We start from the raw sequence: 20,035 nt of genomic DNA on the forward strand, positions 1-20,035 counted from the left end.
TGACACTGCGCACCTCTCTGCACCCCTCAGGTGAGGGACACACTCACTGCCCACCAGGGTAACATCCAGCCTGAAACCTTCACTCCACCACACATATCTGAACATGCTCTTGCTTGCAACCTTTTCTCAGTAGCTTTGACTAGAATTTTATAGGGCCACAATCCTTGGATTTTATTAATATTTCCCAAATTTACTTGAAAAGCAGACAGGAATACAGGTTTTTTTCCAATTTTAATATTTGGCAGCCTGGAAAGGATTTTCTGCAAAAACACCCCGTCTGCTTGCACGCAGAAGATTCATCACTGAAGACCATTCAAGACAGCCACCCCCTCCTTCCATACAACACAGTTTCCATTTGGAGTGCCTTTCATCCTCCTCTGAATCTCAGTGAGAGCAAAGTGTGACAAGCAAACATGCTGCTGCTGGTAGCGCTTGTGGCCACAGCCTCTTGGTCTTGTAAGTACTTCCTTATTTTCCTACCTTTCCTTGCAGGCACCCATGGCTTGGCAACAGGCATCTTTCCAAATCCCTGAATTCCAGCTAATGACAATTTTTTTTCTCCTTTTCTCTTTCCTAGATGGATTTGCACAGGAAATTCCCATGCAGAGTCCTATATCTATCACGAAGTTCCAAAAAAGTGCACGGATGACATGTGAAATTCAAACATTACAGGAAAATTTTGATGACACTGTCATACACTGGTATAAGCAGAAGGAGGGTGAAGCTCCACAGAGGCTTCTGTTTGTTTCAGGAGGCAAAGCTACCATTGAAAGCGGCTTTCAAACAAACAGATACTTGGTTGAAAGAAGTTCTGTCCAGAAGCAGTGTTTTCTTACAATAAAAGATGTAATTCCAGGTGATGCTGCTACTTACTACTGTGCCTACTGGGATCCTCACTGTGATAGAAATGCAAAGATCATCAAGGCAAAAAACCCACCCGCAACGTCTGAACCACAAGATTGTAAACGTGCCACTCCACCAGTCTTCTCACTGCATCTGAGTGAGCTGCTGGAAGGCCCAACCTTTTTCTGCTACTCCAAAAGAGTGGGTAACCCCACATAAATGTCCTTCTCAAAATCTGGTTTATCATTAGCACTCTGTCTTCAACACACATCTATTTTAAGGGCAAAGAATGCCTTCACTGACTTAAAACTTAACACATATATACTGGACACTTACAAACTCCTTTGGTGCTGTTTACACAGCCATGGAATAATTCTGGTGGTCTTTAGGGGAGAAAACAGAGAAGCTGTAATCTTGTGGTCCAGCCACTTTTCTCCCATAGGAAGGAGTAGGCAGAAAAGAAGTACAGTGTGCTGAAGGAAGTACCTTGGTGATGGGAATGATATGCTTGCACTGCCTAGCGCTTTTGAGAAAAAGTTTCCCCATGTAATCTTCCCTGCTGTACATGTAAGCAACTATAAGCTGTTGGAAAACCTGTAAGCCCTGTCTACTCTAATTCAGTTACCACAAAATTCCACACAGACCAGTTTAAATTAGAGATTTACAGTCTCTTATCTACCAGAGCTGACGATGTGCTGCTTATAACAATTATCTTCCTCCACTTCATATTAAGACAAATAAAATTGTCATGGTTTAGGAACGGTATTCCCCAATTTAGTGCTCCCACTGAATCACCCCAAACCTTGTGCTGTTCCCTCACTCCCACTTCCCGTTCTCCCTCCCACCTGCAGTGAGCCAGAGAGAAGAACTGAAGGCACAAAAGGGAAAGATCATGGTTTGACATACGAACAATTTACTGGAAACAGCAGTGTGATAAGAAAAGGAACAGTAACAGCAACAATACTTATGACAGTATACAAGGAAGAGGCGATGGTTCATGCACAAGAACTCACCACACAGAGCCATGTAAAACACAAACCACTGCCATGTTACCCCAACCAAAAGAGACCCCCTTTTCCCCTGCCCCCAGAAGTGACGGTGTAGAATACAGGTGCCCCTCCTGACTACTGCAAAAATTAACCCTGTCTTGTCTGAAACCAGGACATCATCCATTCCTTATTCTATACCATCTACCCCATACTCAGATCCTACACCTTCCAGCTATGTACATATATACACGTATCTATATGAATACAAAAGCATGAGTATCATTTCTATAGTCAATGGCCATCCCTCCAAGATGTCTGTTGAGTTCATTTAGCCCATGACTGAGTTTTATCTGTCCTAGGTGTCTTCCAGGGCAGGAGGGCTGGTGTGCTGTTGGTGTGATGGTGTGATGCAAACTGAATCAGGAGCTCACAACTGGTGTATCTGGAGCAGTCCATGCTCATTGTCCATGATGGTTATGGCATACAGTGGCAGTGTCATGCAGCAGCCGATATTATACAGTTCAGAGTGTTCTTACAGACTGCTCTTACCCAAAAATCAAATCCTCTTGAGAAGCAAATTGCATTTCCCCATCCCTCTGCATTACCCACCACATGCACCCAGGTCCTTCACCAAAAACAGTCCCATGGATGGCTTTGCCTTTGCTTGAGGCAGGACTAATCCAAACTGGCTACTCTAGTATGTATTCCTCATATGCACCTTGGGGACTTTATCCCATTCTCTGATATGTGGAGGCTTTGATGGGGCAGGGCAAGCTCAATCAGGAAAGCCTCTGGTGTTAACTAACTGGGTGGCCTCTGCTAGATGTAGATCTCAATGTTTGAAGGTCCCACCACCTATTGTTTTTAACATGGCTTTTAATAGTCCATTGTATCATTCAGTATTCTCAGAGGCTGGTTCATGAGAGACAATATGATACACCCTCTCAATACTGTGCTCTCTGACCCAGGTGTCTATGAGGCCATTTTTAGAATGAGTCCCACTGTCTGACTCAGTTCTTTCTGGGTGTCATGTCACCACAGGATTTGCTTTGCAAGGCCCAAGACTGTGGTCTTGTCAGTGGTGTGTGGTACAGGGTACATCTCCAGCCATCCAGTGGTTGCTTCTCCTATTGTAAGAACATAGCGCTTGCCTTGGTGGGTTTGCAGGGGTGTGACACAATCCATTTGCCAGACCTCCCCATATTTATATTTTGACAATGGTTCCCCATACCACAGACACTTTACCCTCTTGGCCTGCATGATTGCAGTGTATGCTTCCCAGTTGTGCATAATCTGGAAGATAATGTCCATGACTAAGTCCACCCCTTGATCAAGAACACATCAATGTGTTACATCTTTTCCCTGATGAACTGAGGTGTCATGGGCCCAGTGAGCCAGAAATAATTAATTCTTGACAGTCAAGATCCATCTCAGACACTTAATTTTGGCAGCCCGTTCCACTCATCTGTTGTTGTAGCCAAGTCTTGGGCACTTGTACATCTACAGGATGTACTTGTCCAACCAGCTTCTCAACCCAGCCAGTGATGTCTTGCCACAGTTCAGCAGTCCAGATGCATTTAGCTCTGCACTGTCAATTGTTCTTTTTCCTCTCTCCACCCACCTCCACAGTGCATTTGCTACCATCCATGAGATAGGACACTGGCCATTTCTCTCATTCAGTGATATCTAAACCCAGCTAGACAGCTTTCAGCTCTGCAAACAGACTTGACCCACCTTGTACCTCAATAGCTTCTGCAGCTCACTGTATAGGACCCCATACATCAGCTTTTCAGTGTATCCCTACAGTACAGCAGGAGCCATTAGTAAAGAAAAGGTATCACTTTTCATTTTCTGGTAGTTGATTATATGGTGGGGCCTCTTTTTCCTCTTCTGCTTAAACTTCCTTTGCTGTGTTGTCCCACACAATAATGTCACCAATGTATTGCAAGTATTCTGCAGCCTCACTCTTTTCCAATACAGTCTGGATCACTCCATGGCAAATAGTGAGGCTGTTTCCACCCCTGGGGCAGTCCATTCCAGGTGTACTGGACACCACTCCAGGTGAAAGCAAACTGTGGCCTTCACTCTGCTGCTAAAGGAATAGAGAAAGACATATTAGCAATGTCCATGGTGGCATTACTTTGCTGCCTTGGACCCCAGTTCATATTGAAGTTCCAGGAAGTCCATCATGGCAGTGCTCAGTGGTGGTGTGACTTCGTCCAGGCCATGATAGTCTGCTGTCAGTCTTCGCTCTCCATTGGACTTACACACTGGCCAGTGTGTAAGTGGAGTTGAATAGCCCCATATGGGGCTATTAAAGGGTGAGTGAATCTTGCTGACCACTCTCTGGCCCTCCAGTTCATGAATCATCTCATGGATGAGGGTCCCAGAGTCCCGGTTGGTGCGGTATTGTTGATGATGCACTGTTGTGGTAGATCAGTACCTGTTGTTCTTTCACCCTCTGCAGTCCCACAGCAGAAGAGTCCTCAGAGAGACCAAGCAAGGCGTTCAATTGTTTAATTTCCTCTGTCTCCACAGCAGCTATCCCAAAAGCCCAGCAATGCCCTCTTGGGTCCTCAACATACCCTCTCCCAAGGTAATTTATGCCAAGGACACACAGAGCCTCTGGGCCAATCAGAATGGGGTGATTTTTCCTTTTGTTCCCAGTCAGGCTACTGTCAACTGTTGGTATCTGTCTGTCACTCCAGTAACAGAGACAGATTCTGCCCCTACAGATCTTGATGTCATCAGGGTACATTGTGTGCCAGTGTCAACTAAAACCTTACACTTTGCATCAGGCCATTGGATTCACACAGTCCAATAGATCTGACTGTCCCATTTCTCCACCTGGCTAAAGTTCTGGTCATAGTACTCATTTCTCAGTTCTTGCAAACGTGAACTGGAGGTCCCTTCAAGAGGATCAGAAGTAACATCAGCCTTCCTATTTTATTTGAAGACTTGCCCACTGTAAAGTAGAAGGGCATTTATCCTTGAAGAATTTCCTGCAGAGGTTATCCTGCATACAGAGCTAAAAAAAGGGGTGGAGTTTCTGACACTGCTTAATTCCATACCATTCACATCATGGTGGAAGCTTTGTTGCAGCAGAAAATGCTGAGCCATCAGAAGCTGGAAGCAGTCAGTCTCACCTCAGCCATGGGAAAGAATAAACTCTTCCCTTAAATACATGGCCATTGGAAACTCAAAAGGGGCAAATGCTGCTACTGCTACAGCTGCTGCCAATACTGCTGTTAATTCTGCAGCTGCCAAGAACTCCAATGCAAGCTGCAGTGCCCACCAGGACCACCACTGGGACAACCACTGCCCTGGGGAAAGGGACACCCCTGCTGCAGCTGATAGAGCCAGCATTTTTCAGCATCATATCTCCCATTCAGATTACCTGCCCAGGTGCTGTGTGACCCAGAGCATGGCAGGAAAGGCCAGGTCTCACTTTCTTCTTTGTCTCAGGTTGTGCAGGTTCTTGGCTGGTAAATAACCTTCTGTATGTAAATCACCTTTGTTTTGTGTACTTTAATATAGTTACTGTTCATTTTTCTTTTTTTCATTCATGTTTTTTCTTGAGTAAATGGTTCTTAACTCAAAATCTCTGCTTTTAGTCTCTCACTAAGAGGGGGTTGGGGAGGGGAAAAAGAAGCTTAAATGGGGTTTAATTTTCCAGCTGTTTTTTAAACCAACATGAGTTGTACCTGTGCTGCTAGGGCAGAGGTGCTTCCTCATGTCCTCTCTGTGGTCACACAGGTAAAACCACCTCTAGGTTACCTGGTGGTACGTACCTCTCTCTCGAGCAGGGTGGTGCCTGTTCCCAATAGAAGAGACTATGGTCCATACTGGCAGGACATCAGGCATTTTCTCTCTAATAAGCTTGAATCTTTTGAGTCTGTCCGGAATCTTGGACAGTGTTTCCACAGCCGAGGTACAGGTTGGTGAGGAGGAAAAAGATGAACATATCATCATAAGTCAAGTAATCACCTGAAGCAGTGTTTCTTCCTCTTTCATTGACGTCAGTGCAAAGGATGCCAAAGGGCTTACAAGGGATAGAAAGCTCCATACAAACTTCTGCACATACACTGTGTACACTGGACAAGGGACTGCTTGTTATTTGAATCCCTACAGATTACCTTCAGCTCAGCTAATTTTCCCAGGTACTGGATACCTTTTTCCATGGCATTCCACCTACTCGGGTACCCTATTGGATCATCTTTGAGACAATGAAAGAATCCTTTCCCTTCTGCTTGACAGGAGTTGCCTCCAGAGGCTGAAAGTTTCTGTCCTCTTCCCAATCCCCTTGCCAATGCCCAGATCCTGGAGCAAGGATCTCAGATGCTTGGCTTCACTACCATCTACTTTCACACTGTGGGGCACAATTTTCCAGCATCAGAGCAGGCAGGTTCACCAGGGGCTTTCCTGACTGGCAGCTGAAATCTTTTCACATATCTCACAGCTCACCTGGGGTAGGGATTAGGTGCTTATCTCTGGCCTTGCCTCTTCCTCCTGTTGTGAGGGCCCTATTCTTTACCCCTCACTAAACAAACTGATTTTGTCTTGGATTTTTTCTGTGCTAGAATGGGTTGTTCCTCTCATTCAGCTGCAGTTTGAGTGTCTACAGTGCCTGTTGGTCTGTTTTTCTCCTCTTCCTCCTGAGGGCGCAGGCTGCTATTGAACTGTGTCCAGTAAAGAGTAGGCAGGGCACATTGCAGTAAGTTACACCTTTGCCAGGGTCCTGCAGATGCTCAGGAATGAACTTCCAAAACATCGAAGCAGAATAATCCTTCAAAAGCTGGCCCATTTTCTCCTACATTTCATGGCACTTGTGACTATCCACCCTCAAGTTAGATCTCTGAATAACCTCCCTATAAATCTCTGTCCTGACTCTAAGCCACACTGTGCGGTATGGACCACACTGAGGGGACCTGGCAGATTTTGCAACAGTAACATGCTTTCTTTAACACCCAAGAGAAATTCAAAATTCTCAAAAGCTGTTGTAACAGGCCTGAAGCAGGAAAAGGGGGAAAAAATCTTGGGAAAATCATCCTCTCCTGTTCCTTCCACAAACTGGCTACGATTATTAATAGACCCAAAAAAATTGTGCCCAAGGTAAGCGAAGGAGAACAACACTGAATACACATCCCAGTGTCCCTCATTGACCTCAGTGCTGTCATGTCATTATTTAATATTCCCCAATATATCAACAAAGAAACCCTGATCCTTCCCCCTGCTCTGCAAAAGAGCACTGCAAGGCACACATACAGGAATATGTATAGATAGGGTTAGAACAGAACAAGCAAAATTGTAACCAGTGGCTCCATGCTTAATATAATGAATGCCTGGATCAAATTTGTTTTCAACCAGCTCTGGACAGGTCTGTTGTTATCTCAAACTTTCATACTCCATTTGGACACCAAGTAAGTCTGTCGTGGTTTAGGAATGGTATTCCCCGGTGTGGTGCTCCTACTGAAACTCTTCAAACCATGTTATAATTGCTTGCTCCCCTACTCCCTTGTGGAGGGCTGGAGAGGAGAATTGAAGGCACAGAAGGAGAAAATCATGGGTTGAGATAAGAACAATTTACTGGAAACAGCAATAAGATAAGAAAGCAAACAATAACAGGAACAATGTTAATAATGAAGTGTGCAAACATGCAATACAATTCCCACATGACTGCTTGGCATTAGCTGACTGCTCCCTCCAGCCTGGAACCAGCATTACCCTGTGCCACACATACCTGACCAGAAGGAACCCCTTCTCCCCCAGAAGAGACCCCCTTGCCCCACATCCAGCAATAAGGTGAGGTGATGTAGAATAACTTGTGTGCCCTAGCCATGCACTCTCCTGTCTACTGTAAAAATTAACCCTTGCTGTTCAGAACCGAGATACGTGGCTTCCTTCACTGCACGTTCAAGGTCATGGCAGAAAGAACACCAGTCAACATCATTCTGTCTATATCAGTCCTGCCCTTAATTTGTGGTTGTGATTAGGATGTTTCTGTCCAGAAGATGTCAAATTAGACCACTGGGTTTTTTTATATCTACTGAAAGATCTTCACCCTCTAGTTCCTCCGTTTTGCCACAAATAATAACTTCTCAACATAATTTTGCAGTCAGTATGCTACAAGAGATCCCAGAAGTACTCTAACTCAGTTTATTTTACATGCCAAACTAAGTGTGCAGGCTGTTTGATTGACAGTCACAGGAGTAGTGACTCCTCTGATGTTATCTTGGGCTGCTTTATAAGAAAACCTGTGCAAGGCAAAGCCTCCTTCTCCCACCAGTTAGCATATAAAAAGCTGCCAGTGAGCTGCTGTAGCAAAGCCTGGAGAGATTCCAAGAGATGGGCAGACAATAACCACCTACTTGGGGCAAGAAAATGGAACATGCAGCACACAGACATCTTCACAATTCTTTTGGCTCTCCTTCCTTTCCCCCTTCTGTGTTCAGACAATGAAAAATGAACTCCATGCAAGTAGTAACTGAGATCATGTAATTGCAGGTGTACTCCTTTGGTAAGGAGCAGGATTTTCACCTGAAGGTACGTGGTTTTTTTACATGCAGAACTCTGTGTTCTTTTTGCTGCCTAAAATCAAAGAAAAACCATAATCTAATTCTAAGACATAAAGTGGAAGGGTTATCTAACGAATTTGTAACACTTCAGAAAAGAGATTTTCTCTGAAGGACATCAGCTATTGGCTGAACATCCAGATGAAATTCCCAACAACCTCCCAGCAGCCAAGGACCAGGTCTTCATGCAGATTCCCATAAATGATTGGGAAAAATTGGGATTTTCTTCATCAATGGTATATCAAGAGAGCATGCCTGCTTATTGCAAAGTCAAAACATAGTGTGGAGCACCTGGATCAAATACTTTGGCACGGGAACAAAGCTAATTGTCTCTGGTAAGTACCATTATAATTGAATTTATTTTCACAGAATCATTCAGGTTCTCAGATAATCAAGAATGAAAGACTGTGAGGAAAATTAATTTCTCCCTGATAAATCATATTTTGTTTGTAAACGGTGCATGGTTCCCCAGCTGGGTAGGTAGATTTAAATATTGGGATGGTTTCATCCTGTTCTAGGAAACAAAAGTAAACTTCTTGAAAGTTAACTCCCAGAACAGCATGTGAGAAATAAAAAAGTTTCTTATTGCCAGAAGTGGTCTGGTCTAAATTGATTGGTAAAAAAATTCCCTGAGTGTAATGAATGTCTAGTTCGTGGCCCTACTGAAAGCAACTGGTTTGCTTTTGTGTTATTTTTAATTGTGGTGAAGCTGTGCAATTGAAAGGATGAATTCTGTTTTCAGTATAAAGCATATAGATAGCAATGCCTACAGTATGTTACTCAGAAACTGCATTACATTATCAAGGTGGCTATAATTAAGGCAAATTGCAAATTGCTGAGGAGAGTTACAGAGAAATTTAAAATGTTGTCTATCCATACCTCTCACCAAAAATTTTCAGAACTTTTTACTTGCTACAAAAATTAAGGTATTTCTAGAAATGGCACTCTAGTCAATGTTGAAAATTCAGCTATAGCACTCAGTCAGATTTATCACCAGCCTCTAAATAAGAGAGATTTTTCCTGTAGCCTATGGAAGAAAAGTGTAGCATAGGAGATACTGATAAGCATTATCAGACTGTGGGATCCTGACATCAAAATATTTGGAAGTGGAACTGAACTTAGAGTTTCAAGTAAGTACCAAATGTAAAACTTGACTACTTCTGAAATGCTTTTCAATACATCTAGATATTGGCTGGCAAGAGGTGCTCTGTAATTTTAACTTTCTCTAAATCTACTGTTCTGAATACTTTTCAGGATTTCCCCCTTGAACAGCATTTCCATTTGCATTTGCAGAACGCAGTGTAATTGGTCTGTATTTATGCATGAAATGGGGGAAACACAACAGCTATTGCAGCAGAGACTTATATCTTATCCCATTATGATTTTCTATGTAAAAATGAGTTTAAATATGGCAAAGACAGCATTTGGAGAAAAGAAAAATGTTTTTTTTATCTCTAAGTATGCACATTTGACCTTTGTGATACTCCTAATTCACTCTGAAAATAATATGTCCAATATTCATATATTCTATGAATAGCACAATATTTTTCTTTCGGACTGTATCTGACTATGAATGAAAATGAGAGAGTTTTCTGAGATATGCCCAGAACAGTAAGTTGCACCTTTTAAGATAGGCAGAGTTGAAAGGTTGCTCTCTCTTCCTAGCTTTTGCAGAAACTGCTTATTATCCGTTATTACTACAATTCAAAGTATTTTGCTTCAAGTAAACCCTAGGTGCTGTGATACTTGCTTGTAATTTGTCTCAGCTTAGCATCTCTGATGAAAATAGTTTGCCTAATTTTGACCAGCTGGAAATGGTGTATCTTGTTAGTGGGAATTTTCATTCCAATCAATGCAGTTTTGCTTCATGTTACTGCTAACAAAAATATTGGTCAATAGTCTCATGCTCCTCAGATCTCTGCATAATGTTCACCAGTTCTGGGTCTGATCTTATGGGGATGTATAAGGAGCAAATTAGTTTGCCAACATCTGATCAAATAAATCTTATGGTGATGCTGCCTGTTTTCAGAAAGCAGAGATGGAGCCAGGGTGCCCCATCTTCCCCATCTGTCCACCTAAGCTTTCAGAAGACTCAAATTAATTGAGATTAATCCTGTTCATTTAACAACTTATATGCCCTCCAAAAATTCCACTTTTTTTTCCTTTTTTTTTTAACTTTAGTTTATTTTAGGTGACTGCTCCTTTTTTACTTTCCTTGAGTCTAAAAATTGATTATATAGCAATCTGATTTTCTTTAGAGTACTATTTACCCATGCAAACACAACTGAGCCACACTGATATTGTAAAGGCTTTAGTCGCTGTGATTGGCTATTATAACAAGGTGTTTGGCTCAGGCACAAAACTTGTTGTCTCAGGTAAGTTGAATTTATATTGTTAATACAATTATGGGAGCTTGGAGTGGTCATATAGATGAGTATTATACTATCTCAGAGGTCACTCAGCCACTTAGAGCCTCAATCAGCGCTGTTCATTGTGCACAATTTTCCTCCCCAGCTGGCCATTCCCACATTCATCCTTGTGGTATTTGTAATGCAGTGGGTTAGGATCACAAACATGCCTAAAAAGAAGCTATTTCAGGCCACTTTCAATCATAGTTCTCCTAGAAGTCTGGTGGAAAATGGTGTGTAATAGTTTTCAGAGACCTCATTCTTTCCTCCAGCTGTACTGAGGGAATTCAAGGGAATTCAGGGAATCTAGAAGCTGAGAATTAAGTATTAAAAAAGAAAACCTCTTTTTAATACAGATACAAAGAGCAGTATGAAGTGGACATGGCAAAAAATCTTTTTGAATTAGGCTAGAAAAAGTGAAATAACTTGTTCATAATTATTTTGTCACATACATAACACTTTGCATTTGAAATAAATTAGCACCTCCAAATTTTCTTCTCATTACTTAATAACCACTTAACAAATTAATTAATTATTCAGTATTAATTATGGTGAACTACTGCTTAGTAATTTCTTAATGAAGAAGTGATCCTCTCTTGCCTTTCTTGCAGAGACATTAATTTTAATGGAAAGTGGCAGACAAATATATTTTTTCCCATTTCCCATATGTGCTTTAAATGACATAGTCCTGAAGTGAACAACTATTCAAGTACAAGGCAGAGGAAGTACTGCTACCAAGGGTTTTAAGCCTGGTTAATACATAAACCTATATTAACTTATCAAGCAAATTGGTATAATGATTTATGCCAGAAGGACTTAGTAAATCATAACTATAATTCAGTAGAAATATCTGTGGCATGATAAGCATGTTGTTTTTAATGAAAACCCTTACCTACCTAACCGGGTAATTGCCATGCTTTTCCTACATACAGTTTAAAATAAATTATTTTCAAGCATAAATCTAATTCTGTAGGATTTTGTCTTTATGAGGCCAAGGCTTTTGACCCATTACTTGAGTAAAAGGGCTGTAGTTACTTCACATTTAAGAACTTAAAATCATTAAGAAATGGAGAAAACCAGGACTTAGGATAAGGGTCTTTGTGAATAGAAGCATTAACTGAGATTGAATCCAAATATTCTACTTTCAAGAAGCCAGATCAAGAGAATCTTATTGTTCATATTATAGTTGATAAATCTGGTACTTTTCTGGCCAAAATCATAGAATCATAGAATGGCTTAGGTTGAAAGAGACCTTAAAGATCATCTAGTTTAAACTCCAGTGCTGGACACTTTCCACTAGGTGAGGTTGCTCAGAGCTCCATCCACCCTGGCCTTAAACACTTCCAGGGATGGGGCATCCACAATTTTTCTGGACTCTCTATTACAGTGGCTCACCACCCTCACAGTAAAGAATTTCTTCCTAAGATCTAGTATAACCCTACTCTCATGTCACTAACCCTACTGTCCTGTCACTACATGCTCTTGTAAAAAAGTGTCTCCATCTTTCTTGTAGGCTCCCTTCAGGTACTGAAGGAAGCAATTAGGCAATCCCAAAGCCTTCTCTTCTCCAGGCTGAACAATATCAGTTCTCTCAGCCTTTCCTCATAGGAGAGGTCTGATCAATGTGTTGGCTCTGGACTTGCCCTAACAGGTCAATATCTGTCCTGTCCTGTGGACCCCAGAGCTGGACTCAGCACTGCAGGTGGGGTCTCATCAGAGAAAATAGAGGGGCAGAATCCCCTCCCTTGCCCTTCTGGTCATGTTTTTGATGCAGCCCAAGACACGTTTGTCTCTCTGGGCTGGGAGTGCCCATGGCTGGGTCATGTCCAGCCTCCCAAACACCAGCACCCCCAGGTCCTCCTCCCCAGGGCTGCTCTCCATCTGTTCATCCCCCAGCCTGTGTCAGTACTGGGGGTTATCCCGACCCAGGTGCAGTACCTGGTACTTGGTCTTGTTAAACCTCATGAAGTTCCCATGGGCCTGATTCTTGAGCTTGTCCAGATCCCTTTGAATGTCATCCCGTCCTTCAGACAGCAGTTTCTGTAAAGGACTGTACCAGAGTGCGGATGTATGTAGTGTTTGGTTCTGGCACAAAGCTCATTGTCTCTGGTAAGTTTTTTCACAGTCTTGTGTTTTAAAAAGTTTTGTAATGGGAAAGCTTTGGGAAGAAGGCTGACAGCTCTTTAAGGTATCTGGAAAGGCTCACCATAGGTCAGGACTATACTATATTGTTACCAGTTATAATCCCTGAAGTCGCTGTCAAGCAGGACAAGAATGCTGTTTATGAGCTGGGTGTGCTGAGTGCCCTCCAGTCCCACTGGCTTGAAGTGGAACAGAGGAGCTTTGAGTGTCAGTACAAAATAACCCCATTTTGTGGGATCATCCAAGTAGTGAAAACTAAAATTTCAGTTTAAAAACACAGTAACCTAGTTTATAAATCTTATTTATAGATACTTATAAAGAAACTGTGGGGGAGTTTAATTAAGGAAAACATTTGACAGCTAATCTATCTAAACATATATTTTGAACTTAATTTTTTAATAGCTCATTGGTTATGAACCTAACTCCAGGCTTTTGTTTGAACGATGTTTTACAGCCTTGCTGCATTGTTACATGAGAGAAAAGACAAATCTTAGCTTAAGAAATATCTTCTCATACCTATATTTTATGTGAAAAAGATCTATATACATCTTAATATACCTCTGCCTTAGAAAACTGTTTAACAAGGTAAACCACAACAGTTTTCAACGTTTAGCCGAATCAAAACTGACAGAGGAGTGCCAGTTCATTATTTTAAAATTCTATAGAAAGAATCAGATAATTTACTCAGAAAAGCCAGTGTAAACTGTCTTACTGACTTCAAAGAGTTTGTGGAACAGCCTGAAAATACACCAAAACCTACAACCAGCTCTACAAGTTTTCATACTTTTTTTTCAGAAACATGCATACAAAGACACTTTTTGCCAAGTAAAGATAGATAGATAGATAGATAGATAGATAGATAGATAGATAGATAGATAGATAGATAGATAGATAGATAGATAGTTGTAAAACTTAACTCTTTTCAATTCTCCACTGTCATCCATTTGCCCATATATGTACATGAGATGCTTCAAGGCATGAAGACAGCAGCAATTATTCAACTGATGTGTTCCCTCAGTATTTTGGTATGATTTAGGTGTTTCATGTAAGCTACACAGCTAGGGTGCAATAAATGGAATGATGCTGGCAATTCCAGAGGTGGAAATTATTCCATCATAACCAAAGTCTCTAAAATGAGCAGGATGAGCTAGCAGTTAGAAGAATCTCTCTTGCCTCTCTGCTTAGATTTGATATCCTGATAGGATGTCAAACTAAGCAATTAAATATAAGCAAACTAAGCAATATACTGAAATTAGAACAATTTACTAAACTTAGAAAACCTAAAAGAAACCTCTAAAATAGTCATGAAGCTTTGCAGAATACACTGGGCCAAGAGCTACTTCATGGTCTTGTGAACATATACCAACAAATAGATAATTTTAGAAATTGCTCTAATCTTCAATCCTTGGGAGGACTGATGCATAAAGAAGATAAAATCAACACCTAAATTAATGTTGGAGAGCTATAAAGTTGTCAGCAACTTTATTTCTGATACAAAAGAACTCAGTCCACATTGTCATTTTAATGACCTCTCTAAAATGAAGGAAATTCTTAATATAAGGAAGGTAGACACCCTTTTGAAGGTAGATGTGTCACCTTTCTCTTTAAACACCAAGTCTGAAATACTTCACAGAATCAATAAGTTGTTTCAGGGAGAATGTAATGTAGAAGATTTTTCTAGAACAGACAGATCATTTAAAGAAAAGTGGAAGATTTTTGGCAAGAAAGCATTTTATAGCAATGCATTTTCTCCCTATGAATTAAAACTGCACCAGTCAGACAAAAACTTAAACCACACGCATCTACTTTCTCAATTTCAGTGGCAGAGATTTACATAGAAATTCGAGAGAAAAAGTGGGATAAGGGAACACCTAAAAGTTCTCTGCTGCCTTAAAACAATAGTCTTAAGCAGTACTTTCTATGTAACAAAAGTCAGTTAGCCTTTGTAACAAAAGTATTCAGCCTTTGCTTGCAGTTAAGCATGGATAGAAATGATTGCCTGTGAGCACTGCAGAAGCTCACATTTACCTAAATTGGACACTTAAATTTACTATCCACTTAAATAACATCAAAACGTATCTTAGTGTGGACAAAATCTAGATGATTTTGTCTCCTCCTAATCCAGAGAGCATCCAGGCATAATCCAGAGAGGCAAATGAAATCGAGATTATGTCAAATAAGCTCATGGAAACAGCTCACTTTAAGTTTAAAATATATACATGTATATTCATACTGAGCATAGTTCTTTCCCAAAGCACAATGCCTGTGCTGACAACTCTGGCTAGATATGCTGTTTAGATGTGAAAATGTTATCCAGCTATAGCATGTTCTTCTGCTTTAGTTTAGTTTTGGTTTTGCATTTCCAGACACAATAACTCAATAATTTAAACAGATCTATCATGGCTGAATGGCACTGCCAGCCTTTGGTGTCTAGAGTATTTTGTGATTCCATTTTCCTGGCAAATACATGGAATGCCTTAAAAACAGAGCAGTCATTGTTGTCTTCCCTTCCCTCACCCCCTAAAAATATCACAAAATTAATATTGGCTTTTAAAAAATTAATAGATATAGCAGATGTTAATTATATAACAGTGGGGACTTATACTAGGGACGTAAGATTGCTAGGATTTTAAAGGTAGGTGGTCTATGTTTAATATTCTGTGGACAAAATTTTAATGTACTTGTTTTTGCATAAATACTGTAGAGCGATATTAAATTCCTCTTATTGAATAAATGAAGTTCAGGAGATATTACTATTATTTAATAATTGTCAGAGACTTGAATGGGTAAATACACTTTCTGGCAGCCGTACTGCTTGGAAGGTTGTGGGATATAGCCACCTTAAAGTATCTAACTCAGTTTCAAGTGAGATTAACAGCTATTGGTATATTCAACAGTATTTCAGTTTCTTAATGTTTCTAAAAAGAGCATTTACATTTGTTACAAGTGTATTAATATTTGTTAATAAGGCATTTATTATGTTGCTCTTTAGAATTTGTATTTTTGGCTGTGTATTTATTTGCTGTACACTACTGATTTTCCAGCTCTCTGTTTTGTTAATTTTCTCCCTCCAATAACCCATCCAGAAAAAGGAAGTTCTCCCCCAGCAAACTCTGAAATCCTGCAGAAAAAACATGAAAATCAGATAACGTATGTTTGCCTTATTGAGAAATTCTACCCAGAAGTTATTAGGGTGACATGGACTGAAGACAAAAAGGAGGTAACAGACAACGTAGTAAAAGGTGACACTTGGCTGTCCACAAAAGAGGATGAATACTCAATTGCCAGTTGGTTAACTGTGCCAGCAGAGAATGAGGACAAGAAGTACTACTGCAAATATGAGCATGAAAAGGAAAAGGCTTCACTGTCAACACAAGGTATATTCCACACGTTAAAAATGTCATTTGATGTACTATTATAAACATCATTTTTCTTTACAATAAAATTAGAGTAATAATGCTTTCTATTACTGATGAAAACATCTGTGCTCCTAGGCACAATAGCTAAAGTACACAACTGGTGAAACTACCCAAAGTTTTACCAGGAAAAGTAACTCAGCCTCTTATTGTCCCCAAATAAGCATCCCATTGCTTATAGAAAAAATTGCTTTACAGAAAAATAATAGTTATTTTAAACTAATGAATCTCATCAGGTGTAAACTAGCACAGTTCCAACAGATCTGCACTGAAACATGTCTGTTCCTTTCCATCTTACAGAAGTTTCTGGAAACAGTATTATTTCTCATATCTTACAGGTCTAAGTCCTTCTGACACCCCTTGACATTATCACAGCTATAAAAATCTAAGGAGTTAAAAATGAGGTTACTGAGGATGTAGAGCAAGTTTAAAAATATTACTTACCCACTATCCAGAAATAATAAGATATTAATAAGTTAATAGCCATGTATAAAAATAAGGTTTTGTTTTTAATTGTGGAAAGATTGATTCTGATTGTTGAAAGCCAAATCTGAAAGACAGTGCAACTTTAAAGAAAAAGTAGCTTATACTCAATGCAAATTGTTTAAATCATCTCTAAGAAAAGTTGTCTAAATCGGTTTAGATTAATCCCACCATACCTACCTCTGCTTAATTTACTATAAATTAACTCCAATAAGTGAGCTCATGGCCATAAACAATTCCGTTTCAACCTTCAAAATATATTTTATTTAGATGGAGGATGTGTTTAGAGATGCAATATAAACATCCTTAATGTTTGTATCAATGCATACAAACAACATAAACAAGAACAAACTCACATTTGCTACTTCAAGAACAAAAAGGATGTATTTTAGAGAAAAAAGCAGCACCAAGACTCCCAGCAGGGAAAGTTAAGATCATACACTCCTCAATATTATTCTTTGCTTTTGAACAACCACTAACATATTAACATATTACTTGAAGTCTCTTCCGATATAAATTATTCTGCATTTCTGATAACAGTAGGTGTGAAGGCAAATGGACTTCAGCTACTTCACTGACAAGGTCAGGTGCTCAAACTGACTACTCTTCCAAATAAAAGAGACTTTGCCCAGGAACAGCCTAACAGACACATTCCTGAAAGGGCAAAGACACATCTCCCACTTATGGCAACAAATACCCAGCCACTTCTTCGAGCATTTCTCCTCTTCCAATTCTCTTTTCAAATTAATTCTATTTGAGGATATGTGCTTTGCAGACTAATCTTAAGACTCCTGGTTTTTATTTAATACTAACTAGGGCATTTTCCCAGCCTTGTTTGTGTCCAGCCTCTTTCTTCCCTATTTCTCAATTCATGTTTGTTAAAATTAAAGAAAAACCTAACTGGGACATTTAAACTCTCTTTCCAGTAAATTCTGTGAAGACTGCTCCTCAGGAAGAGGACTGCAGAACAGTTTTCAATAAAGGTAATTTAATGTGTTAAAATGTGGGAAAGTGATGCATCTCATGCAAGAGTCAGATATCACTATGTAAGATCTGAACAATCCAAAAATTATCTTTCTTAGCAGTATACAGGAAATCTTTCAAGTCTGGGGTTGGAAACTCAAAAACCTTTCATCACTACTCAGAACTAGCTTCTTGTAAGGGGCTCTCCTGCCTTTACAGGTAACTTCATTAAGATGTTACAGATGCTGTTTGGGCTACTAGATTATTAGCCTGCATTAAGCCCCACTTTTTTAAACACTTGGAGTAGTTAAACACTTCAGCTGATGCTACATCAGCCTAGCAATTGGCCAGAACTTTGGACAAAGAAATTTTTTTGTCTTGAATGGTATTTAGAAAGAATCATGAGCAAAGAGAAAGACATGAAATACAACACAAAAGGATTTAAACAAACATCGTACTAAGTGCTGGAAGCACTACAGTTATGCTCTTATCTTTGCAAGGAATAATAACCCAGTGACACTGAGAGTCAGTTTAGTGCTAAGAAACCCACTAGGTCTAGAACTCATTAGAGGTGTAAACCCACTTAAAGAGCAGAACAGCTCTTGTAGGTGTTTATGCTGTATTCTGGTGTCAATGTAATTGTAGCAGTAAACTGACTACATTGTTCCATTTTTACCCATTTTTTAGGATGCTATACAGTGTTGACATTAAACGAGACTTTTCTGTCTTATATTTGTTACAGATCAGTTAATGCACAGGACAGCATATTTAATATATATCATCCTTCTTCTGAAGAGCTCCATGTACTATCTTATCATACTCTTCTTCATCTACAGAGTGTGGGCTTCAACCAAGCACCAAGGAAAGAGAGCATAAATGCTGTTTTGAGAAAGGGCTACAAATTGATCTTCAATTTACTTTGCCGTATGCTTATCCATATAGACTCCCCTGCTCTTGGTGTTAGATGTAACAGAAAAAAAAAAATCCAAAATAATTTTCTGGTATTAGTGCATAAAAGCTCATTTTGCTCTACTGCTAGTGTTTTTATATCAGGCTAGTTTTCCTAATTTTTTTCTGAATATTGAATAAAGATAGGCAATAAGAATAATGCATTTTAATTCAAGTCTGTATTGCAAAATTAAGAAGGTAGCCATGTCAAAAGTAGATATGCATCAGAAGCTTAGGGGTAAAACAGGGCTTTTGACATCTAAAGCACAGATGTGTTTTGTCACTGCATTTAAGGCTTTATTAGGAGCATTCCAGTGCAGGAAATTCACAGGTTCGGTTCATTTTTACTTTCAGTGATTTGTTGCAACTCTCATGTATCCAACAAATCAGGAATTAATTTTTCTGTGTTGGGGTGCTTTAAGAGAAAATTAAACAAAACTTTAAAAAGTGAACAGAAGAATTTTGAATGAAGAAATCAGATGAGAATAAAAGTGATTCTAAGGTGCAGATGTGCAGAAATTGAAGAAATCCACCAGTGCTGTGACATGGTCCAAAAATCTGCACATTGTAATTTAATAAAAAAGAAAACAATCACAATGGTCTTGAACATCACCTTATTTAAGGACACCTTTTAAAACTGAGCAAAACTGCAAATGTGAAGCTCTGATAAAATATTTTCACAAAGGAAGATAAATTCTCAGAGACTTTGAACTCTTAATCTCCCAGTTCCACAAATCAATTCATTTCAAATTTATGTGGAAAAGTAGGAAGTGGACATATTGGGATAAATCACTTGCTTGGTTTTGGGCAAAACTCTGCCCTAGGTTTTGGAGAAATGCCCCTGCAGCATTTACATTTACATTTACTGTGTCTGTAATGATGGTGGCAATAAAAGCTTTCCTCCAGCTGTCTTTCTGAGGCCTGTGTTTGTTCTCCAGCATTTCCACAGCCTGTACAAAGATGTCTAGAAAACCTGATTAATTTCTCTGTTAATATAAATTTCTCAGGAAATCAAAGGTCCTTAAAACACCACTTTTCTGCTTTTCAATGTGTTCATAGAAACACTTTTATATAGAACAATAAATACTAGTTTGTTACATCTTTTCTGCTATAAAACAGAAAGCTAAGCTTTGTAAAACAGCTAAACCAAGCCAAGGGGAAATGTTGTTATAATAAGACTTCCTTCTAGGGCTCATGATATCCTAAGGGAAGGAAAATATACCAGGCTGAGTTCTAACAGCCACAGCCATTTTACTAATGTCATACCTTAC

The 20,035-nt window shown here is 39.7% G+C and overlaps 1 protein-coding gene across 1 annotated transcript; it reads left to right on the forward strand.

Annotated features, from left to right (window-relative positions):
* Nucleotides 1-365: 365 nt before the first annotated feature.
* LOC131576609 (immunoglobulin kappa light chain-like) lies at nt 366-19,658 on the forward strand. The gene is made up of 6 exons (XM_058833511.1): nt 366-456; nt 578-895; nt 8,698-8,739; nt 16,041-16,331; nt 17,780-17,836; nt 18,559-19,658. The coding sequence occupies exons 1-6, from the start codon at nt 414-416 to the stop codon at nt 18,690-18,692; spliced, it is 885 nt and encodes a 294-aa protein (XP_058689494.1). The 5' UTR covers nt 366-413; the 3' UTR covers nt 18,693-19,658.
* The last annotated feature ends 377 nt before the right edge of the window (nt 19,659-20,035 follow it).

The sequence above is a fragment of the Poecile atricapillus genome, chromosome 2, assembly GCF_030490865.1.
Source record: "Poecile atricapillus isolate bPoeAtr1 chromosome 2, bPoeAtr1.hap1, whole genome shotgun sequence".
NCBI lineage: Eukaryota > Metazoa > Chordata > Aves > Passeriformes > Paridae > Poecile > Poecile atricapillus.

Excerpts from the sequence above, each read along its gene's own strand:
- LOC131576609 (XM_058833511.1), top strand. The coding sequence starts at position 414 with ATGCTGCTGCTGGTAGCGCTTGTGGCCACAGCCTCTTGGTCTT. Across the intron at positions 896-8,697 it reads CTGTGCCTACTGGGATCCTC|GGATCAAATACTTTGGCACG; the intron begins ACTGTGATAGAA and ends TGTGGAGCACCT. Across the intron at positions 8,740-16,040 it reads AACAAAGCTAATTGTCTCTG|AAAAAGGAAGTTCTCCCCCA; the intron begins GTAAGTACCATT and ends TAACCCATCCAG.